The sequence below is a fragment of the Channa argus genome, chromosome 6, assembly GCF_033026475.1.
Source record: "Channa argus isolate prfri chromosome 6, Channa argus male v1.0, whole genome shotgun sequence".
In the NCBI taxonomy this organism is placed as follows: Eukaryota; Metazoa; Chordata; class Actinopteri; order Anabantiformes; family Channidae; genus Channa; species Channa argus.
This window is the reverse complement of record NC_090202.1, coordinates 13130156-13155394: the sequence shown is the minus strand read 5'-3', so window position 1 is coordinate 13155394 and position 25239 is coordinate 13130156. Positions and strand designations below refer to the sequence as shown.

General features: G+C 37.7%; 1 protein-coding gene across 12 annotated transcripts in view; it reads left to right on the top strand.

Moving 5' to 3' along the window:
• The window catches only part of gria4a (glutamate receptor, ionotropic, AMPA 4a), a 96705-nt gene extending 72223 nt beyond the window's left edge, over positions 1-24482 (top strand). For 2 of the 12 annotated variants that reach the window (XM_067508597.1, XM_067508598.1), the window contains exons 14-18: positions 5419-5617; positions 9265-9512; positions 13243-13357; positions 16990-17127; positions 20793-24482. In XM_067508597.1, the coding sequence (XP_067364698.1) occupies positions 5419-5617; positions 9265-9512; positions 13243-13357; positions 16990-17127; positions 20793-20957 (865 nt within the window). In that variant the 3' untranslated portion in view covers positions 20958-24482. Of the gene's footprint in view, positions 1-5418; positions 5618-9264; positions 9513-13242; positions 15187-16989; positions 17238-20792 lie in introns of those variants that run through there. The other 10 variants (XM_067508596.1, XM_067508599.1, XM_067508601.1 and 7 more) reach the window with 7 other exon arrangements.
• Positions 24483-25239: the final 757 nt, after the last annotated feature.

The window sequence follows — 25239 nt, the reverse complement described above, 5'->3', positions numbered from 1 at the left end:
AAACACACTTTCAAATTAAAAGCTCTTTTCAACTTTTTTTTTTTTTCAACAGTTTTTCAGCATTAAAATGGTTCCTTCATTTCTAATTAGTTACTTCTAGCTTTTTTCTTTACACTTTAATAGCAACTTTTTTACTTTGCTTCTTTTTTTTGTTTCTTTTAACTTTGGGAATATTTACCTTTTCCTTTGTTTCTTACTACTTCTTTCCACTTTTGTTAATCAAGTTGTTGCTTTTTCACTTCTTCCTTTACACTTTTAATAGCAACTTTTTTACTTTGCTTCTTTCTTTGTTTCTTTTAACTTTGGGAATATTTACCTTTTCCTTTGTTTCTTACTACTTCTTTCCACTTTTGTTAATCAAGTTGTTGCTTTTTCACTTCTTACTTTTTTCTTTACACTTTCAATAGCAACTTTTTACTTTGCTTCTTTTTCTGCTTCTTTACACTTTAAATATCAACTTTTTACTTATTTACTTCCTCCATTGTTACTTTCTACTTTTTTCTTTTCTTAATTCAACTTTTCCTGGGATTTTGGATTTTTTCCTTTTCTTGTCATCTTCTTCTTTCTCTTTTTGTTTGTATTTATCTCTCTTCAGCGTTTGCGGCTTTGAACGTACAAACGCCTCTGCTCTCAGCCGCTTCTGAGCGGTCGGCCTCTACCGGGCGACTTAACAGCTCTCCCACGTAATTTCCTTGGAAATTGCCTTTTCTAGTTATTATTATTATTATTATTATTATTATTATTATAGCCCGTTTTTCGGTCGCTATCTAGTCCTAGACGGTTTGTCGTAGAAACTTCGTTCCACTTCCTAAACGTAGGTCCCTTTTAGGACAGGGGTGGTATCACTTTTCTCATTAATAACTTTTATACTTTTTATTATATTTCACTTTTTATGAACTTTTTTTCCCATAGAAAATGAATGGAAGGCACTTAAAATTTCCCTTCAACTTGCCACTTTTCATCTGCCTCTTGTGTCGTCATACTTTGGAGTAGAAACTTCATTTAAAGTTTATACGGGTCTAGTCCCTTTCAACTTTTTCTGGGTGGATCAGCTTCTTTCTATCTTTTATACTTTTTGAATAATCGCAGTTTTAGTTTTAGGCAACTTTTGGAGCTTTTTCAACTTTTCCATTAGTGTGTATTGCGGAATGTTGGAGCAGCTAGAGTGGGTGACATCACACGCACTCTAACTTTTCAGCTTCCACTTTTAGCAACTTTTTTCCTTCTTTTCCTTCTTTCCTTCAGTCAACTTTAATCTTACATAAACAAACTATACATCAGAATGTAGGTATTTTTGTGTTCTTTCAGTAAATGTAACTCTCATAGTGACAGGACTGACGGTTCTTTCTCCAAGTGTCCAGAAGCAGAGAGAGTGCCGGCTGAAACTCCCATTGGAGCCCATTAGAACAGAGGTTCTTAAATTCTAATCAAATCACAAACGGGGGGCTGTTTTAAAATCGCCACCACGCCTTCATTTTATGGAGTATCTTCAAATAAAGTACATCAGTGTGTTCATTGAAGCCTTTTGTCACTCACAGTTTTTGAATTGTTTCGATAGGACTAATACTTTTTCATATTTTGAGCATTTTGCGAGGCATAGTCTCAGCACTTTTCCAGCCTGCCTTTGCATTTGGCTCACATGACTCAGCAGGCAGGCAGCGGGCAGCAGTCATTGTCATGGTAACGGACACAGCTGCATGACGTCATGTAATCAGCCTCAGAGCTGTGTCCACACACTTTACCTGAGTTTTTCTCCCTCAACATACACAGTGGAGACACACACAGACACACACCCTCACAGACAGGAAATACCCTTTCAAAATAAAAGCCTTTCATAATATTTTATCCACTTTTTAGCATTTAAATGCTAAAATGACTTTGTGGTGAAGTTTCCCTACACACACCCTCACAGACAGGACACACTTTCAAAATAAAAGCCTTTTATCATTCTTATTTTAATTATTTAGCATTTAAATGCTAAAATAAGTTTGTTTTGAAGTCTCCCTACAGTGGACACACAAACTACCACACAGACACAGACAGGAAACACACTTTCAAATTAAAAGCTCTTTTCAACTTTTTAACAGTTTTTCAGCATTAAAATGGTTCCTTCATTTCTAAGTAGTTACTTCTAGCTTTTTTCTTTACACTTTAATAGCAACTTTTTTACTTTGCTTCTTTTTTTGTTTCTTTTAACTTTGGGAATATTTACCTTTTCCTTTGTTTCTTACTACTTCTTTCCACTTTTGTTAATCAAGTTGTTGCTTTTTCACTTCTTACTTTTTTCTTTACACTTTCAATAGGAACTTTTTACTTTGCTTCTTTTTCTGTTTCTTTACACTTTAAATATCCACTTTTTACTTATTTACTTCCTCCATTGTTACTTTCTACTTTTTTTCTTTTCTGAATTCAACTTTTCCTGGGATTTTGGATTTTTTCTTTTTCTTGTCATCTTCTTCTTTCTCTTTTTGTTTGTATTTATCTCTCTTCAGCGTTTGCGGCTTTGAACGTACAAACGCCTCTGCTCTCAGCAGCTTCTGAGCGGTCGGCCTCTACCGGGCGACTTAACAGCTCTCCCACGTAATTTCCTTGGAAATTGCCTTTTCTAGTTACAATGAGGTATTTGGAGTGGATAGAGGATATTTAAATCACAGGACTTTTAAAGCACAGACCTGAGTTGGATTCCAGCGTCCTGTGTGTGGATTTTAGGAGCTGGGTTGTTCTACAGCATTTCTCATACTATTCCGACAAATAGCAATTGTTTAACACAATTAAGCAAATTATTAGTACAGTGCAGTTTTAGGAATTATCAAATCTCACTGCCCTCTACCTCAAAAAGATCAGCTGCTTTTTACTCCAATGGTTTTCCCAAAACACTGAAGATTTACTTCACTTTTCACACATGACACAGAAATGTGTATAATATATGCACATTGCTCCAATACGTGTTTACATCCCTTTACTTTTTGCACATTTTATTGTGTTATAATTTTATTTTATAATTACAAAATTACTATTTGCTAAAATTGCACATTAGAGTAATTTCTTTTTTATACTTAATCCCAAAAAATCGGACCAGCTTCCCAGTCTCTGCAGCTAAGAAGCTGTATCAGCCATATTTATTAGATATTTTCTTCCACAGTACATATTTTTGTTGAAACATTACTGCAAATTTACAGTTGAAGGTTTTGGGTGAGGCATATTGTTTTACTGATTGTTGTTCTGCATAAACTGGTTTGAAAGATGCATCTTATGCATATTATATGGATATGATAGTGATGTAAAGAAATGACCCAAAGCTATTAAGAAAATTGTAACCACCATTATTACAATCTGTGTTTACACAAAGAGACTCACACATACACACAAACTACTTGTAGCTTTGTTTTGCTGTAGCCAAAATTGGTCCAAAATTTATAGGTTTTTTAATACACTATAACACATTTGTAAACAGCATACATTTTGTGTAGCCACAGGAGTAGGTATGCTTCTTAAACTTAATAAATGGTGATATTTTTCTTATGAATGCTATAGGAGGGGGTCAAAGTAAGGTGTTAGCAGTTTTGTCCAAATTGAACCACACTGAGACTGCTTAAAGATATTAGAGTTCTGCACAGGTCAAATAAAAAAGAAACGTTTGGCTTAAGCGATCAATAAGGTGTAACTTCCGCTTTAGCAGGTCCTTACAATGTAACAAAACTTTCATGCCCCTGCTTCCAAACCCTGGCCCTGCTATCATGCTCGACTGGTTCGTGAGGTGTTGTGCAATATTGTAGTACCTCTAACACTGGTTTGAGTATATTGACGACTGCTGCTGGACTTTCTCTTCATCCCTTTATCTTGATCTTTCTCTTCCTTTCTGCTCTTTTGCCATTACCATTTGCTCTTATATTTTGTCCTGTCTTTTTGTTTGAGTGTCCACTTAAATCACAAACTCATTCCATCAGGTCACGCCTGGTTACCCACTAACTAGTCGAGTCACAGTCTTCTGTTGGCAATTGTAGGAGACTTTGATCGAACTGATGATTCATAATCTTGTCATCCATGTTCCTTTCATCATCAGCATCTGGTTAAAAAAAGATGTTCCCACTGTCTTTTAATAAGTATAAAACAAAACCCCAGCAACCCTCTCTAATCCATCACAGTATGTGCCACTTTAATTAATTCAGTTAAACAGATCAATGCTTCAATGACAACACTATCAATTCATATTTGTATGTGTGTGTGTGTGTGTGTGTGTGTTTGTGTGTGTGTTTATGAGGATTAAGAGGTGTGCTAGCTTTTGAACAGCAGCAGAATATGAAGTTGTTCCAAGAGGTAAAAATTTATGCCAAGTCAGGCGTCACTGCACTTTTCTCTGTAGCTGACGCACTGCTTAAAACTGGTAAAGCCACAGTCACACAGAAGTTAGGTTTAGGGAAGGGAGATGGAGTAGTTAAAATACAGAAACAACACTGACTACAATAAAAACAAGAAATACTCTACATTAAGTCCAGCCCCAGCACCCTTAATATTACCTGTGGCCATTAGATGTTTTTAATTCCTGACACATATTAACTCTTATGTTACTGTTTCTATTATTCTTGTATTTATTGTGAACTACAAAGATTTTTACTGCGCATACAGTAGATTAGGTGATATCGGAAAGGTAAACATAACAAAGCACATTTCTTTTTATTTTCTGTGAATGTAATGCATTTGTACGGTACCCTCTTCAATTTGTCAGCGTTTCTTTAGTGTGGATGTTTTATGTCGCTTTCTGTAGGCATTCGACACTCAAGGCTGTTTATTGACTAAAATGCCAAAAATGTAAACTTAACATTTTGCTACCTTGTCAAATATTTCTCACCTCCTCTCTGATGTGCTCAATATTGTTTGCGCACTTCCCTTTTCCTCAGTAAAAACAAGTTCATGTAAACCAAGTCGTATTTCCACTTATTTCAGTGCTTTTTGCTCACACTTGAAAGATAAAGAGAGTAAACATGGGAAATGAGAAGAAAGAGAATGAGGATAGAAGAGATGGAAGAACAAAATTACAGTCTGTTTCATGTAGCCATTCTTATTGTTAGTCCTGAATTGGTTAGAGGGTTGAAGGACAATTACTCTGGCAGTACTGTCATTTTCACAGCACCCAGTGTTAAAATGCTTTGTAAAACTGCAGTGCGTTGTGTTTCATATCTCTGACTCAGGAAATAATGTCAGTTATGTTTTCTCTTCCATCATTTGTATTCTTTCTATTGCTTTAACCCTTACCCTCATTTTTTTTTTAATCATCTTCTATAATTTCATATATACATATAATTCCTTTCCTTCATTTTCATGATCTTGCCCTTTCTTCTACTTTCTCCTTCTTCCAAACCTTCGGCACCCTCTTTCCCTTTTTTCTCTCTGACGTGCCTTCATCTGCCTTCTCTCCAGGTCTCTGTCTGGACGTATTGTTGGAGGTGTGTGGTGGTTCTTCACACTTATCATCATTTCCTCCTACACAGCCAATCTGGCTGCCTTCCTCACTGTGGAGAGGATGGTCTCACCCATAGAGAGTGCAGAGGACTTGGCCAAACAGACAGAGATAGCCTATGGGACACTGGACTCAGGCTCTACTAAAGAATTCTTCAGGGTAGGTACCCTGAACATTTTGCAAATTTATTTCATTATTTTACTCCTGACTTTTTTTTATGGATGTTTGTATTCAACACTCCCAACAGCCTCCGCGTATTTACATAATGCCTTTTGATGAAAAACACTGAATGTAAACTTTGTGTGTTTGTAAGAAAAGGTGATGGGTTATTATATTATTCCATGTTCTCTCAAAACAGCTCTTGTAAAAATGTGATGGTGCACATAGATACAGTATGTCATTTTATGCAACATGATGCAATCAGAGGATGCCTCTCTCCTCCGCTTCGCTACATCCCATACCTTCACTCCATGCATTTATGCTCTATTTCTTCTTTTTAGTAGCATAAAGTTGCATACAGTATAAAGAAGTGAAATGGAATACCAGGATGTAAGGGGAAAAGATTCAGATTCAGTGTAGGCACCAGAAAAAAGTTTGTTTAAAAGCAAAAACTAATTCTTAAGTATGAAGTAAATTTGCAGGCAGTGCAATAAAGTCAATATGAGAGAGGTGTCGACTCCTACTGAAGCCAAACAAAAGACGTCAGCAGATTTTGGTTCTGACTGTAGGTGGGACAAGGACGAGTGACTAATGACAGCATTAACCGAAACAAACGTCCAGGTGTGAGGAGAGAAATGAACGGATGACTTTGAGAGAGAGGCTTACATTTTAGAAATGACACTAAGCTGGGATGTCTGGCTTTCAACAATCTAAAATGATCATGATTACTGTGGAACAATGTTTACCACATACTCCTGTTTCCTTTCAACGAATCACTCTCATGACCTGCAAATATTCATAAAAAAATGTAATGTTGTCCAAGGTCAACAGGTGTCAAAACACATGGTGCATCACAGTTTGCCGCATATGAGGCTGCATAGCTGCAGACTAGCCACAGTGCCTATGCTGACCGCTGTCCACTACCACATTAAAACCATCAGGTGCTTATAAAGGTGTAACTGTTTAGAGTGTATTACTGGGACAATAAAATAATAAGCAGGAAACTATAGCAGGTTGAAGTAGACTGTAAGACCTTAAATGCCTTTATCCTTTTCACTCATGTGAATAACTTAAACCATCATGTATAACAAATGTAGCAAAACATAGTTCAGGCAAAACACCAGTGTCATCACATGTTAAAATAAATCTGCTCTGTCACACAGTCATGTTCTATAGAAATGTTCTGAGTTGTGTGCTCATACATATTGTGTTTGTATACATATAACAATTTACAGTTGTGCTTTGTAAAGATGTGCACACTAGTGTGTATGTATTTGGAGATGCAGGGGAGGCAGCAGGGTGGGGAGGGAGGTTGTAGCAGACAGTTTGTGCTTCTGTGAGCAGCTCTGGCATCATCAACATAACGAGCGGGCTGAAATCTGTGGAGGGTGAAAAAGCAATTTACTCTCCCACAGCTGAGGGGGATTCACCACCACCATTAATTATCTGTGTGTGTGTGTGTGTGTGTGTGTGTGTGTGTGTGTGTGTGTGTGTGTGTGTGTGTAAGGATGCATGTATGCACATTCAGCCGTGTATGGGCATGGGTTTACATACTGGGCATGCAAGTGTGTGCAGCATGTGCCTACAGAGCAGATGTTTGCTAATGTATATTTAAAAAGTGTTTTCCAAAGTGTGGACACCTGAAGGTGACTTGCAGCGTCCATGTCCTCCTTCACAGCCTGACTTACTGTTAAAGAATCTGGAAGGACTCACACTGTAGTGTCATACATCCATCCCACCAAGGTCAGACGCTGTATGACGCTTATATGTGTACAGCCATCATCATCACTTTCTCTTTCTGACATACACACAGAGAAATCGTTAGACAGAATTTGAGGAATAAGATTAATGGGCTGACATTGTAAAGAAAGTGATGTGGAGAAGGTTCTTTTTTAATCTATGATAGACTGTAACAGAAAAGTAGAAAAAAAAGGAGAGAGGTTAAAAAGGGATGAGGACGAAGCTGCTCGTCCGTCTGGATGTGAGTGACAATATTACGGGATAGGTGTTCGTCACGCATGGGTGACACACTCACACACATCCGCAGCCTCCCCTGAGCGCTGGTTTTGATGGCTGAGGCTGTGGCTTGTTGCTTGCAGAGCGACCGAATAACACTTTATCACCAGGAGAGAAAGAAAAGAATGAAACAGGACACTTGTGGAGGATGACAGTTTGACTCTTTTCGCTCTTGAATACACCCACACAAACACACACACATTGCACATACTGTACACACACTTGCAAGCATATACATGCATCTATGCAAGCCGGGTACACAGTGTAAAACAATCTGTTTGCCACCAGTCAAACAAATCTCCTCTGCAGAGCCCGTCTGTTAGAGCAGGTGACCATTTTCATTACTGCACATAACTAAATCAATATACCACTATTACTCGTCATACACCTATCCAAAATTGATGTTTATGGCTTGTCAGGGGACATATACTGTTACATTTAAAATTTTGTTATAAAATGGTAGATGAAAAACACAACAATTCATTAGCATAATTTTATTCAAGGTCTATAAGAATGAAAAACAGCAATTTGTTTCTAAATAATATGAAACTGGTGAATATCATGAAATACATTTAAACATATTCAACAATGTCCCACACCCAGTACTGTTGTTGCTATGGTAGGGGCGTGTGCCTAATCAATAAACAGTCCTGATTGTTACTGTGTCAACATAATGAATAGCACACATTATTTTCATCTCTCATTTGCATCTCAGATTTTCCTATTTGTCTCTGCAAGCATGGCACATTGATTGAAGCAATCAAATCTGTGGTTAGAGGAGCTGCTAATGCTTAGGGCATTCGCAAGTGTAAATTCTAAAATAGACAGCACGGAAGTGTTAAAACACAATTGGTAAAGGAAAGGTTGGCATTGTCTTCTTCCTCTTAGTGTTGAAAAACCAAACCAACAGTAAATGAGTCTGTTTCTCAAAGCTTCCCTGTGCTTTTACATATGTGCCACTTATTATTTCTCATTCCTAAACCATACATCTTCTAAAATAGCTGTTGAGGTTTTTCACATGGTGTCATCAGCTCACATGACACATCAGTGTCCATCATATTGCACTTGTCACAATTTGTCTCAACTATACAGTCTATGAGACCAACATTCTGCTGTGTGACACGGTTTTGTTGATCTTAGCTACTGAGATAAACATTCTCTTGATGGATATTTAGGGAGATGATCCAATGAAGACTTTAATGTATCAGACAAAATTGTGAACATTCTCGACATGTCCAGTAAATGAGTTCGACCACTTGTTTGCTGGACCTCTTCATAACAATTTTATTGTCTTATTAAAAAATGGAAAGAATTTTAAGCACATGCCAGATAACAAAGAAGACAGTATTTGCACTGCAATCCAATATGGCAACATGAACAAAATATGACTTAGTAACGTCTGCGGAAAACACAGAAAGATATACAGATAGCTTGAATGTTCCTCGAATAGTCACACACAGTTATAGAATAACAGTTGACTCTAATTTGCCCATCGGTGTGAGTGTGAGCGTGGATGCTTGTCCTTAATTGAACATTTTTCTGTGACAGAAAATCACAACATGCCCGGGATGTACCCCACCTCATTACTAAATAAAACCCTCCGTCTCCTATTTCCCTATCTACAATGTCAGAGGTCCAAAATAGCTGTGTACGAGAAGATGTGGTCATATATGAAGTCTGCCGAGCCGACTGTCTTCACCAAAACCACTGCTGAGGGCGTGGCAAGGGTCCGCAAGTCCAAGGGGAAGTACGCCTTCCTCCTGGAGTCAACCATGAATGAATACACGGAGCAGCGCAAGCCTTGTGACACCATGAAAGTTGGCGGGAACCTGGACTCCAAGGGCTATGGAATAGCTACGCCGAAAGGCTCACAGTTAAGGTGGGTGGGATAGTGTAACAATAGGAAACAGTAACAAAGCTGATACTGTACTATTGCTGCGATATTCCACCTACCCTGCTGTGCCTTTTATACTAAACCTAAATTACCCTTTTACTGCTGTCAGGTGATAACATTTCCAAAACATGCCAAAAATTTAAAAATATAGTGACAACTGGGAGATCTTTATAAGGTTACCTAAAAAATGTGGCAACAATACGTTCTCTAACCTTGATAATTCGGTTTTCACCTTGCAGAAGTGGTATAGACATGTGTGTTTAATATGTAGATTGCATTTTCCATCAGACTAGTCCCCTTCATGGTTTTATTCTCTTTCTGGATTTCTTTTTCTTTCTTGTGCATGTGTGTTTTTTATTTCTGCCATCTGTCCCTGCTGTAGTTTTCCTCACCCTCTTCTGCAACCTCTGTTTTAATTTAGACCCTGTTAGCTCCATTTATGTGTCATGTGTCACTGTCACTCATCCATCCCTTTATGGCCATATCCATCCTCACCATCCTGCTGTTCTTTCAATCACTCCGTTCCTCCACAGGGCCACCTTTCAGGTAACTCTATCCATTTGTCTGTTGTCTCATCTCTTTGTTCCTTTCATCCTCAGAGATGGTAGTCATGATTGTGATAATGATGATAATGATCATGGTGATGCTGATGCTGATGATTATGATTATTATAGGAGAGATTTATTAACAGAACATGACCGTGAGGAGGGGCAGTACCTCAGACTGCTGCCACTACCTCCAGAGCCACAGAGGGGAATTTATAGTCAAACAGGAAATCGAGCATGAGAAACAGAAATTTGAGGGGCCTGGTCAAAGGGGGGGGGAAATGAACATACTATCACATTCCATTATTAAATACCAAGTCATAAATAAAAACAAAAATATTACTTAAATTCTTATCCAGTTAAATTTGTTGGCAATAACTAATTAAAAACCAAATCAACAGACAACACACTACAGTGTGTTGTCTTCTTAATAAGGAGAACATAAGTTAGAGGAAATGAATAGAAAAGTGACTGAAGTCATACATTTGGTCCTTTTGCTTTGATTTTCCCTCCACAGACACTTGTTTATCGGGCCTGCTAACTTCAGCGTTCAGTAACAGTTCCACTGTGGTATGCTAGCAATGCAAATAATTCATTTTTCAGGTGACTGTGACAGAAAATATGATGACTGTCTCCACAATATGACAAGTGCCTGCTGAGGGAAAATAATTGACTAAATTCAGTAAAGTCAGACCATTGGCTCTCTCGTCTCATCTTCCATTTCTCTCCGTCAGCAATTCAGACTTGCCTTATGAAAAGCAAAACACAAACGGCACATCAGCCTCACAACCTGTCCCTATAACTTTCCCCTGTGTATGGTGCAATCAAGTCCATCAAAACCCCTGTCGCTGCAGTTTTATTCGTTTAAAACAAAAAAAGGGGGTTTCCGTTTATGGGGGAAAAGTGACAGACAGTGGGTGGATAGATCCCCCTTGAAGCCCCCATCTAAACATATTCTTGGGACTATCCACGGTTGTCTCTGGCTTCTCTCAGTCAGCGGAGACCTGATCTTCCAGGTGCACACATGTGGCTGGGAGTGTGCACGCCAGGTGAGCCTGTCTCTCCTCCCGGCGTACAAATCAAAGTGCTAATTTGAGATGTTAATGTTGATGAGGAGACTGAATATGCTGCTGATTTAAATGAATGTTCGGAATATATGCTTTCTGAAGTATAGCTACCTTTGATATGATTATTGAAATGTGACTATGTGATTATCATGACACACGTGTCTGTTTAAACTGTTGTCATCCACACCTCTTAAGTTGTTAAGACTAGTCTTTGGCTGTAGGTTAGATCACCCCAGAGAACACCATCTCTCAATGAATCTCTTGATCTTGACTCACAGCTGAACCTGTTTTCCCTTTTGATTATCTTGTCCAGATAACTTTGAATTTTAACGAGTGATTCATCACGAACTGAGAAAGTTCCATTAACTTGTGTTTTTTAGTTGTGGAATACAAGAAAACAAATGTATCAGTAATATAGTATTAGTTCATCATTATCAGATAAAATCAAATGGCTTAAAATCGTCACAAGTTAAAATGAGAAAAGCAACTCAAGTTGCTAGAGACATAAATTATTTAATATACTTAAAAAATTACAGAACTAAACTCTTGAAAAACTTAACTTAAAGAAATTAAGTTAAACCACATAACTTTGTTTGTTGCCTTGCATTTTCTCCATTTTTCTTTTCCTTCAGTGTAGAAGCAAAAACTGTTGAGTATGCAAAGCATGTTTTAGTCTCACGGTCCTAAGCTGGCAGCCCCTCAGTCCAAAGCTCTTACCTTGACTTTACCATTACACTTTAAGATGAGATAACCCATTTCTAAGACGGGGCTCTGAGATAGGTAGGTGTACAGACAAAGGGGCAGACTTAACAAACAAGCAGGCAGTGACTGCACTGACCTTTTTGTAGAGATTAGCCCAGCTGATTACAGCATCTCACAAACAAAACGGTGGTCAGCAGGGATGGTGGTTGGAGAAAAGAATGACAAGAAAGTCTTTCACAGGTACTGTAGAAGCAAAAAGCAGACATATGGAAGAGGAAGAGATCAGAAAATGAATCTATATAGCACAAGAATGGGAAAAAAAATAAAGTTAGGAAACAGGCTTCAATCAGAAGATATTTTCAGGTTTGAAACCTATTCATTGGCAACTGGACCTGAGCAAGTGCACTTTGGGATAAACTGTTTGTAAAGTTTACCATAGCTGACTGCATAGTAGCCCCCAGGTAAAAAAAAAATCACTGGTTTCAGTTCACGTCAACACAGAACCATAATCAACTTGGGAAGATTTTAACATTTCTCATAGTTGTTTAATCTGTTTTGTGAACTTTCTTTTTCTGATAGTTTCTTTAAAATGGAATTGTAGTGCCATCGTTAAGAAATGATTCAGCCACAACAAAAGAAAATAGTATTTTCTGGTATTTACAAGGTGCAGTGTGTCATTGAATATTTAACAAAATGACAATCATGCAAAACTCAATAATATAAATGAAATGGTTCGCATGTTGAATGTTGAATCCACTATACAGACTTTTTATACCCTATCAAGCTGCATTCTAACTGCATTGCAAGGCAATGTCACGATTGCTTTAAAATCTAAAGGGAACAAAATAATCTATTTCAAATAGATTTCATATAGTGACAAGTTCATTTTGATAATACAAAAAGTGTCACAAACAAAGAGCTTAGTTGAATTCAGCACATGTGTATACACAGAGTGAATGTCTGATATTTAGCCTTGTATCCACAAGTTTTGTTTGGAGGTCAGTCCCATGAGGGGGGTGAGCAGCAGGGCTGTAGGAAACTGGAGCCATATAACAACAAACCAACACTCGGACAAACTGTTAAAAGATAGGGAAGTAGCGGGCTGCAGAAACCTGGTTAACACACTTTATACCAGCAATCTGACACTAACCGTATTAGTTATAGGAGCAGCAGAAGAAAAAAGAGTAAAGTCAAAGAAAAAGAGTAAGAGAGAGTGTTGTCTAGGGTGCATCCTTCCCCACAAAATCATCTTTTCTCCCTTCAAACCCTCTGATTCCTCTGCTTCTCATTTCCCTCCCCTTCTTCCTCCTGGCTGTGGTCCACATCCATCTTGTCTGTCTGTCCCCTTCATCCTCTGCTCTGACCAAACTATCTTATCTGTCCCTCCTTTTTTACTTAAAGAAATGCGGTCAACCTGGCCGTGCTAAAGCTCAACGAGCAGGGCCTGTTGGACAAATTGAAAAACAAGTGGTGGTATGACAAAGGAGAATGTGGCAGCGGGGGAGGGGATTCCAAGGTTAGCCCTCTCTGTCTGCCCACCCCACCACTATGGGACGTGGGCCGCTCACTGGCTGAGCAGCCAGCGACGGTCCCCGTCCTGAGAGTGTAATGCATGCATCTGCCCTGGCAAAAAGTTGAAAGCAAATGGAAAAGAAAAAAGTCAGATTCCTGAGTCACTCTTCAGATTCAAAAATGCAGTGTTGCACCTATTGTCAGTGGTCTGTGCCTTTTTCTGCAGAAGGTTCAGACAGTGACAAAGGTACAACAGCTGAGCTTGTTGAGAAAATTCATTTTTTGGTACAGTATAACATAAATATGATTTTCTTAAAAATCAATTGGCTGTACATTTTCCAAAAAGAACCAAAGTGCTTTTTTTAAAATATTAATATATTCTTATATATTGAAACATCAAAAAAGTATTTTCATAATCATGCAGGGTAATATATCCTTTTTGTGAGTGTGCCTGCCAAGAGTAACAATTTTCAAATATGTTTGGCACTGATTTGATTTCCCCCAAAAGGACAGAGTGCAACAGTGACAAAACAAGGGTTCAGTGACGGATTTGTGGAAAAAGAAAAGAGAGCAATTACTGTCAAGACAGGAATATCTGCCCCCTAATGGTAAATACGGGGAGAGGAGAGATATGAGGGAGAATTCGAAAATGAGACCCAAGTGAAATCTCAGCTCAGATTCTTATAGTCTCAGGTTGACTTGAGGCAGAGGGGAGGATAAATAATGTATAGAAAGAAAATGCAATTACAGGATAATGTTTGCTATTCTCATGCTCATTTGTAGAATTTCTGTACAACAAAAACAAAGAGTTTTTTGGCTGTTCAGTTGTTTGTTTGTTTTTCTGGTGTGATAGCATCAACATTTTTAAACCGAAATACCATCTTATGCTCTATATTTTTCAGCAAAGATGTAAGTTGATTTTTATTTGGTCAAATCATTTTTTTTTACAGCATTTAAGAATCAGATATAGAAACTTTGTTTTGAAAAAAGCTATGACCATGGAGTCCACAAGTTATCAACTCTTTGATTATTAAGTAATTCTAAGTAATTTTGGTTAATCATCTGGAGACCATGAAAATGTATGTAGTAATGCTTGCTGTTGATCTATTTACTACATAAGCACATTTATTTAACCTGCAGGTGGTTCAATATGAAAGGATTTTTAAAAGTCAGAGCAATACAACATTCATAAGGATTTGCCCTTTGTGGACCATGAATGTCTGTACAAAGTGGCATTGCAATCGTTGGAAAAGTTAAGATATTTTAGTCTGAACCAAAGTAGTCATGAAAATATGTAATATGTAAAATAGGGTGGGTCAAAGTCGTTGGAGTGTATGAAATTCCCAGCTCTAACAGACCTGACTCATTGCAGGGGACTCTCCATGTTGTGATACATTGCTATCATAATGCCAGTTGTCCTGACTTGACAGTACTTGCCTCTTGTTCAGTGTAGGATGAGTTGGGGCAGCATGGGTGTGTTACCTGAAGTGACAAAGGTGGGTCCCACTCATATGTCTGTAGCTCGCCTTAGCTCCTCGCACCCCCCAGCCCCTCCTCAACGAGCATACACACATGTACTCAGTGGGATCCACGCTAGGTCACTTGATCTAAACAAAAAGTTTCTATATGACTGAGCTGTGCAATGCAAATGTGAAATACCCTAATAACATAAAATAACATGACCTATGATGTTATTTATGTTATTTTTACACGCGAAGAACCCCTGTAAACCTTGCAGTTTTGAAACTGAGCGAAGCAGGCGTCTTAGACAAACTGAAAAACAAATGGTGGTATGACAAGGGAGAGTGTGGACCCAAGGACTCTGGAAGTAAGGTCAGTCTCATGCTGCTGCGGCCCACAGAACGCTATTTATTTAATAACATCCTATGTTGTTTTCTAGGAGTCTGCTAATAATTCTAATTATTTATCAGATAAAAGGACATGTTTAAGTTACACCCTGGAAATCAAGTATTTAGATTAATTATATTATAATTATAGTTAAAAAACATATACTAGTGTAAAAGTGTCATCACTTAACATAAAATTGTCAACAAGTCAGCAAACATTGTAACTAATATCGAAGAAAAAGGTTTTTAATAATAACTTTATAAGGAATTTAAATTACCTGGGTTTAAAGGTATAGTCCATGAGTCTGATGGAAGATTGTTGATTTGGATGAGCACCTTAACAAATACACAACTCCCCTCTATTATGAACATACATTAACACAGCAACAACACTTGCGACTGAGGCATGAGCTAATCCAACTTTGTTAACACATATAAAAATGCCACTATTATACTGAAAAAAAACTGCGGCCACATAAGTGACGTGTTTTATATTTTGAAAATAACATACATAACTAATATGGCATACATGTACTGTAATACTAATACGTGGGTGTGCTACAGAGAACAAATGAGAATAGCAATGTAAAGGTTTGTGCTCCGTGTGTTTGCTCTACCTGTAACTGTTTGATTTCTAACTGGCTACATATGTCTAGACGTATGCAGCAAGCAGCATATTCCTTATCACTTTCAGAGTCAGAACAAAAAAATAAAATGTCTACACACATACTTTAATTGCCAACTTATGAAGAACAAAATCAGATAATGACTAATTTTTCTTATTTTATTTTTAGAACAAAAAACAAAACAGGTAATTTTGTATTTGTTGTTTCCCTGGTTGTTCTGTAAATGGAAACCAGAAAAAGGCTTCTTTAAAATTGTTTGTATATCATTTATAGACATCAGTCGATTGGCCAGCTGAAGCAGCAACAGGGACATGTTTTTGTTGGATCAGACAAGTTGTGTGATTATTTAGAATCTTGGACTATACCTTTAAGTGAAATTCAACAACTGCAAACAAACTGTGAACAGCACGCGGATACTGAATCTAATTTATAAAGTGGAAACATAGACTTTAATGTCCAAATAAAAAAGAACAAGAGTTTTACAAGATACACCACAGAAGTTGCTCAATATATATTTACTGTAGAATAGGCTCCTGAAGCCATGTTTCAGGAACCCATTGGATTTCTATAAAACTGCAGTAAAGTATCATCACCGCTCAGATTAAAGCTGCTCTGTGATTTGTTAGCAGTGATTTACACTCTTTTTAACTTACTTCTTAAATTAGATGTTGATTAGAGCTGTAAAAATCTAGAGTGTGATGTATTTGTCCTGATTGCTGTTGTAGTGACAGTAGCAATAAGTGTAGCTGTAGAGGTTTCATAATGTAAGAATTCACACCTTAATTTTAGCAGCATAGTAAAATCAGTTTATAAACCCAGAATTTGTCTGACTGTGATTTTTCTCTGGCGATCTCTCATCTATTTGTGTCTAATCCTTGGTGTTCTATATTCTCTGTCTGCTTTTTTCCACCTCTTTAACCATACTCTCCCCCCACTCCCACATGTTCCCACCCTGCATCCCTTTATTCCTCATCCCACCATTTTCTTTTTATAAACACAACCAAATCTTACCCTTCATCATCCTATTTCCTTATATCTCCTTTTTTTTTTTTTTTGCTTGCACAACCTTGTCTCGTTGTCTACCTGTCATTCGGCCTTGACTCCCCAACCCCCTTCCCTCCCTCTCCACTCCGCCCCACACCTGTCTGCCTCAATCTCTCCAGGACAAGTCGTCCCAGGCTCTCAGCCTGTCCAATGTTGCCGGGGTCTTCTACATCCTTGTGGGAGGCTTGGGTCTGGCCATGCTGGTGGCCCTGGTCGAGTTCTGCTACAAGTCACGGGCCGAAGCCAAGCGCATGAAGGTGGACCTTAGCCCCCCCCACTGCCCCAGCCCCTCCCCCAGCACCCAGAACCTAGCCACTTATAGGGAGGGGTACAACGTGTACGGCTCCGAGGGGGTCAAGATATAGGGGTAGGATTTAGAGGCTGCCATATAGGTGGGGTAATGGTGGTGTTGATCATGGTGATGGTGCTGTAGATTATTGTATTGGCAATGTAGAGGCTGTCGCAGCAGCCTCATGCAACCGTGTTGTACTACATGTACATGTGGTGATGAATATGTGGTCAAGCATTGTGGAACCAATGTAGCTTTTTATGTTCTGTGAAGCTTATTTTTGCTGTTTTGTTTAACTATTGGTCTAGAATATTTTTTTAAAGTTATTTTTCATTCTTTAGCACCTCACCTCATGCTAGTTTGGGTTTAGATTTGTGTGAATACAGATTTGGTTCCATCGTCTTTGGCTGCAGATGATGATGGTGATGATGATGATGATGACGATGATAATGACAGTGATGGTGATGCTCTTATCAAATGACTTGATTAGGCACCTCCATTGTAATTTTAGCTAATAGTTAACATTGTTAATGAAGCAGGGATTCAAAACTCCATCTTACAACACTCGCATGTAAAAATGTATTTTAGATTTAACTGAAACAGAAATATATTTTCTCTAATAAATAAACCCTTTGAATAATAAAATGTCAAAATTTAGTGAAAGATTACCTTCACTGTTTCCTAAAATCCAAAGTGAAGAGAACATTTTACTTGTTTTGTATAAAAATGCATAAGCAGCAAATCCTCACTATATATAGGAGCCAGGTCATTTTAGGCCCTTTTGCTTCGACATTTATTCACACAATCAAAACAGTTGCAGATAAATCTTCTGTCGACATGCAGCATATACTGTACGATATAACTAATGATTTACAAAAATAAGCTGCATACATTTTTAAAAGTTTAATGCTAATATATGAAATTCATATACTGAGATTTTATTTTTGCAGTACTTACAAAGTTTGTGAGGATAGTTAGCTTTGGTATGTCACTATCCTGAGAGCAGATCTGTCAAAAAACTGTTAGTGTGGTGTTCCTCATTAAAATCTGCGACCGCTTCTAGCTACAAATTAATTAGCCAACGTGTGGATACCAATTATTATGGATTTGGGTCTGGCTAAAAGTTTTTCACTTATACTGTGACAGATATTTAAAGAAGAAAAAAAACTGCAAGATATTTTTATATCAGTGGATGTCCACCACACTTTTCATAACCAGACTAATAAATCTTCAAGCTCCACTGCAGGTTCAGGAAATCATAGGGGTGAAGTACTTTGCAAGATAGGCATGAACACAGGCCTGTTCAGACCAATTTCTTTTTTGACAACTTGACCAGAGTCCCTGAAAATACCAGCAACAGACAGCTTAATTTATTGAGGGAAAAAATGAAATAGTAGGATTTTTTTTTTTCATCCAGCATCATTTGTAATTTCTTTCATCATTTTGTAATCCATTCCATGAATAATAGTTACTGTAACCTGCAATTATTAGTTGATTGAATGGTAGAGACTTTTTAAAATTCTAAATACTTCACAATGTACAAATGTTCTTTTATTCGTTTCCTTTAATTCCTTACAGAGGTAATCATGGGATAATGGATAATCTACATTTCACTTTTAAATCAGGCAGACCAGGACTACAGTAAAGTATTTACTTTACAGTTATACATTTAACAAGGATACTTCTTCTTCTTCTTTACACAGTAGCAAAGTTCCTGCAGAACTGACAGTTCACACCTCTAGTAATCTGCATCCAAAACTGGAATAACTTTTAATTTCTGTTTAAACTGGAGTTGTGCACCCCTGCTTTTAAGCACTTTTACTTATTCCACCTTCAAAAAACAGCCAATTTATTTAATTGAAGCAAACACTTCATATAGAAAGGCTACTTAGTGATGTTGTAGAAAGGTGACTCAAAATTGATGTAAATTTGTAATTAAGTGAAGTGATACTCCTACCACTTAACAGCTTTTTAATGATTTGCTTTGAAAACCATTCAGAGGCGTTACATTTGGTGATCACCTTGCGACAATTAGAACAATAAGCAAGATGTAAAAGTAAATAATGCGGTCCAAATAAGATTTATAATGCCATTCAAAACATAAAGCATAACAGTCTTTATCTTAGAGATTAGAGGCCAACAGACATATCACCAGTAATAGTTGACACTGCAAATGCTGCCATATATAGAGGTGTGAAATAGTAAAAATAAATACCTGTGTTTAGATATTTCCTAACAATATTTACAGAAGTTATTCTCTCTGGGTTATATAACTAACTGTAGTTATAGTAGAGATATTTGTATCTGAATCATAGCATATGGCCATCTATCTGAAAATTGAGCTTTTTGCACATCAGAAAGACCCCATGAGCTCTTAATTCCACTACATCAGCAAAAACTCTACACAGACGTCACAGAGTAAGCCATCTGTGTGAAGTGTCACCCTACTCTGAGCAGTATAGTCAGTTACTCCCTCTCTATAAATCTGAAACCTTGAAAGAAGAACCACCCCTTAGTGTTTTCCCTTTATCTTTCCAAAGTCCTCACTTTCCAAATCCTAGCGTCTCAAATCCTCACCTGAAGCTGTCAGACTACTGAAACCCAGAACCCAGACGTGCATGGTCACTTTTGAGATGCAGATGTTTACAACGTTTATCTTGTTCTCCATTTTGTATGTGTGCTGTTTATTGCCTATGTGTGATGATTATTGCCTGCTTTTTCATTTACTGTTCTATGCCGGTATTTGCACAATGTGAAAGATTTGAATGTGTTGGTTGAGGTGCATTCACATTGTACCTTCTTAATTAAATGTAAAACAACTTTGTTTAATTTAGTACTTAGAATAACAAAATTTACAGGTACCACAGGCAACTTTTGATAGCTAGTAGCTTTATAAAAACAAAATCTACAGAGTGTATCACTGTTTATACTGTGCACATGTACAAGGACACGTGCACGGGAGCACACAGGCACCACAATTCATATCTTTTTGTAGATTCGCACTATTTTACTAACAACATCGAGTGGCAGTAATAAACCAAGAATGTAGTGGTTCACTACAATGAGTAATCTTTTATTTCTTTTTTTACATAGAATGTTTGAAAATTTAAACTAAAACTGAAGACGAGATGCTGCCTTTAAATAGCCTGCTTTTTTATCCGGCCAATAAATTACAACCAAGAGAAGAATCAAGTCCTTATATTTGAGAAGCTTGAATAAAAAAATGTTGTTCTGTTTTTGCTTGGAAACATACACAGTCATTTAAAGTATTGATTATCGGATATTATTGTGGATTCCTGAATTACCCAACTAATTGATTCAGTGTCAGTGTGCTTTTGTACTGTAGTATGAATAATTAAAAAAAGCATAGGAGGACTGAAAAGCAAATGGCAAAACAGTGTTGTTGTAATTATACGTGTGATTGCACCTTCAGACCTTTTTAACTGTTAGTGTACAGTGCCTACAGTGTGTAAAGGCACATGCATGTAGAAGCATTTATAGTGCATGTGTTTGTATGGAAATGTCTGTCTATACACAAGTGGCTGCATTTGTTATGATGTTTCTGCATCTTTTTCAAACAAACTCTGCCCTCTGCTATCTTCTCTGTCCTCCCCTTCATCTCTCCTCGTATAGCTGTCGTTTTCTGAAGCCATGCGGAACAAGGCCCGTCTGTCCATCACAGGAAGTGTGGGGGAGAATGGCCATGTCCTGACGCCAGACTGCCCCAGAGCCGTGCATGCTGGCCACACATCCCTCCGACACCCCGGCCTTGCAGTGGTCTCCTCCGGACTGCCCTGAATACCAAAAAACACCTGCCGTGCCTTAATGTCACACAAACATACAGACTTGGACGAGGACAGACACTCTCACATTTGCTTATACACACAGTCACACATATACCACATCGAGCATAACACTCACAAACACATATACAGTAGCTACATAAACTCAAATACTGAGATCAAGTGACACGGAAAAAACATTTTCACACACTTGAACACGCAAACATACAATTTGTTTCATTATCTCACTCTCCTGAGGCCACTGGCTCACAGTGTTTTACAAGAGACAAGGGAAATACAACTGTGGAGTGAACAGTGGAGAAAACCTGACAACTATGATTATCACGCTTGCTTGCAGCATTCTTTCTTTTTTTTTAAATCTGTGGGAGGATACCACCCTGATATCAACAAATGACCGGAAAGCCAGCACAGACTTAGATGTAATGAACATGACCATGAAACTGATCATGATGATGACGTGACAAACACAGCTGATGCTAAAAAAGACAGATCAAAAACTCTTGTCTGTCTCTATTGGATAATGTTAGTCAATAAGCCACATCCCTTGACAATGCCTTACTAAGACTACAAACATTGTTTTCATCATCATTATCATCATCACGGTCATCATCAACTTGCCTGCAAAGACTGAGTGCCAGGTATTATCACCCTTCGAAGACCAGAAAACTGTAAGCTTGAACGGACTGTGCAAACGTCCTACTTTGCCATGGACTGTAAAAACTGAATGAAAAGAATTTCTTACTACGCATATTAGTAGAATGATTTCTCGCTCCAAACCAGTGAGATAATCATCCAGTTTAGAACAGAAGTAACCTCCAAACTCGTATGTATGGCTGATCTCAGCCACAGAATTCACAGGGGTTTGTAAAAGAAAAAAAAAAATTGTAGTAATTAATTAAGTCCATCATCAACAGCATCATGACAGTAAAGATACTAAATAGCAAAGTGCTGACTACATTTGCCCAGTGGCAAAGTCAAGGTTTAATCTGTGTATTCAGTGATAAAAATAAAAAATAAAATGCATAGGCAGATCTCAAATGGCTAACTAACAAAGTGCTTCTCAACCTCAACCGCTATGGGAATCAATGTCATGTTCCCTTCAAAAACTTAATCCAAACAGCTCAGTGACAGAGAAATTAAACCAAACTGAATTTGTCATTGCGAGCAATGGGGTGTGTATAAAGTAGTAGAATCCGTGCTGTGTGCACCTCCGTTGATTATAAAAAGACATACAGGTACAATTTCCAATTCTAGTACAGACTTTGTAACGAGCTGTTATGTTGTCATTTGAGATCCTCGGTCGTTTCCAGTGGCCAGGGAAAGGAACCATATCAGAAAGCTTGCTTTTTAAAACTGTAAATAATTGCGTAGCAAAACAGAACTCACCTGTCTTTTTTAATCATCTTAGATAACAATTCATTGCAATAATGGATATAAAAGAAAATGCCACTACTTGTAATTAAGAAAAATCTTTTTTTATAAAGCTACATATTATATATAATATAAATAAATATATATATCTATATGTCTATAGAGAGCTATAGAAAACATTGATCACTGATTGTCAGAGGCCATGGCATACATTCTGTTATACAGCTGTTTTTGATAACTTGAGAGTATTAATGTCTTGCTGTCTTTGGGTGTCCCACTCAACACTGAATGTCCATCTGGCACTCAGACAGACACACACGAAGAAACGCAAGGACACGTGCATGCATGCACAGGTTCTGCTCAGAGTGACCCCAGCACCATAGGAAGTTTGTATGATTTTGTTTTTAACTGTCTCTTTGTTTTTTCCATTAGTATTTCACTATGTTTTATTGTCTAAACATGTTTTCTTTTTCACCCTGAAACCATCTGTTGATAAGCTGCAAAGGCCCCTCAAACAGTGTGTAGATTGTATTAAACACTGCAGCTGATACAATGAAAACACATTGAAGTAGGTCTCTAGAGCGGATAGGCCACGGTGATTACTCTACGATAGGGAAACAATGCCGTCTGACATTTCAAGAGTGCAGTGTTTGTGTTGCATTTCATATCGCCTCAGTGCTTTTTCGTATTTGTCTTCTCACCAGATGTGAGTCAGCTACAGATTGAAATCCAGAGTTCAGACTAGAGGGCGTTTGTACATTTTGGGGACATGATTGGATCCATCATGCTAGGCAAAAAAAACAATCAATACTACACAACATTTTAGGTCTGTTATGAACTGGGGCAGCTTGTTTTAGCACATCAGCTTAGTGCCAGCTTCAGGAACAGGAAATATACAGTGGCTTCTGAAAATAATTAAATCCCTTCAGTTTTTGCACACTTTATGGTGTTGAGGACTTGATTTTAAATGGATCAAATTGCCATTTTCCCATCAGTCTACCCATATCGAAAGAGTGATATCGTATTTTTAGAAATAATAGGCACGTTATTTGAGCTTTTAATGTTCAATACATAGTATTATTGAGAGACCCCTTTAGCCCTATAGGGATGGACAACACTGGCAATATTATGTATCTGATTTGCAAAAAGTGAAGGGGTCTAAAGGGGTCTCTGTATATTGTATTAATATCTGAGGAACAATTAGGAAAAGAATAAAATCTATTTTTATGAACATCATTTTTTTTTAATGCAATTTTAGCATAGTGGTGATATTTGCATATGGCGTCACAACACAGTCTGATACTTTATGTGGGAATCAAGTGTTGTTTTTCTTCCCTTTCCTTCCTCATTGTCTTTACTCCATTGTTTTTCCTTTGCCCCAGCTCCCACCTCTCACTTTTCTTTTATTTTTTCTCATTTTGTCTCCCCCTCTCTCTGCTTCCACACCCCCTCTTCTCCCTCTGTAAGACAAAGCTCTATGTAGAATGTGCATCTCCATAATGACAAATGACAACATTTTCTGCCCTGATACACTGCAAAATAATGGAATAGATATGAATTGAGAACTTGAGACATCAGTTGACAAACCACATTTCTGCTGGCTCTTTGTTCAGAACACTGCGTACATTGTTGTGTTGTAGCTTTTAAAATTTCGCAGATAATATTCTCATAAAATATCTCATCTGTTACAATGCACGTATCTCTCAACATGCATCAGTCCTGTATCAAATGTTCAAGTCAAGTCAGAACCATAAATAGAAAATAATATTTTAAGACAGAGAGCATCCTAAACAGTGTCTTTATTGCTAAAAAGTGAACAGTTTACTCTGAGCCAAGGGAATCAGGACAGCAGTACTGCAGCATTCAAGCATGTGCAAAATAGTGGAAATAGTGGGCTTCTACAGTGAATTCATTTGTGAAGAGACAGTGAACACTTATTTAGCTATCACCACACCAGACAAACCAGGCAGTTAAACTGCACATGCCACTGTTGTTCATCTCTCTGCCCCTTCAGCACATCTTGCGTGGATAGCAAAAAGCTGACTGCTGGGCTGTTAACACACTGGCTTTAACACTCTCTTTCTTTCTTTTTTATTTCTTTCTTTCCATTTGGTATCTTTTTCTAGTAAAACATCAATGCCGAACTTGCCCCCTTTGTGTGTGTGCTTTTTTAAATCTGACCCTATTGTGCCTACAGTGGGCTCAGTCATAAAAGTGAGGCTGTTCACTTTATTGGACTGCACATAGGCAGCATAGGTTGGTGTGACATTATGTTCATATATATAACCTGAATGCCAAGTAAAGCAGACAGCTATAATAAAAAAAAGTATATGCCTTTTCATTTGCAAGACTTAAAACAAGCACAGATATCTAGCTTGAGTAATCGATAATGACCCCAGCTGTTGAAGGCAGAGACAGCTGTGTTGGGAAGTACAGATTTTACACAACTTTTATAGAAAAATAATTTCATATGTTGTTTCAACTTGTTAATCCTCCAAATTCTATACCATATGTCATCCAAATGTGACTGTGTTTCAATAAAACACATTAAATAGTTATTAATATCAGCTGATTAAACACATACTTCCAAAATCTCATTAGGTGCCAAGATATGAAAGCTCCAATTGAGTTTAAGAATCCGAGAATGGCTTCACTTCAGGACAAACTGAACTCCGCTTACCATCAGTGGGTTTGTGTTTGTGAAATTTCAAATAGATGGATTACGTGTTGACATGTTCGTTCATCAAACTAAAGCACAATATACACCCTGAATTTCATTGGTAATAATTAAACAATCCATGTACAGCCATGCTAGTGGCTTTGTGAAGCTGCACGCATATCTGCGCTTTAAACTTATGCTCATGTCAGAATGCTCACCTGCTTACAATGAGTACACTGATATTTAA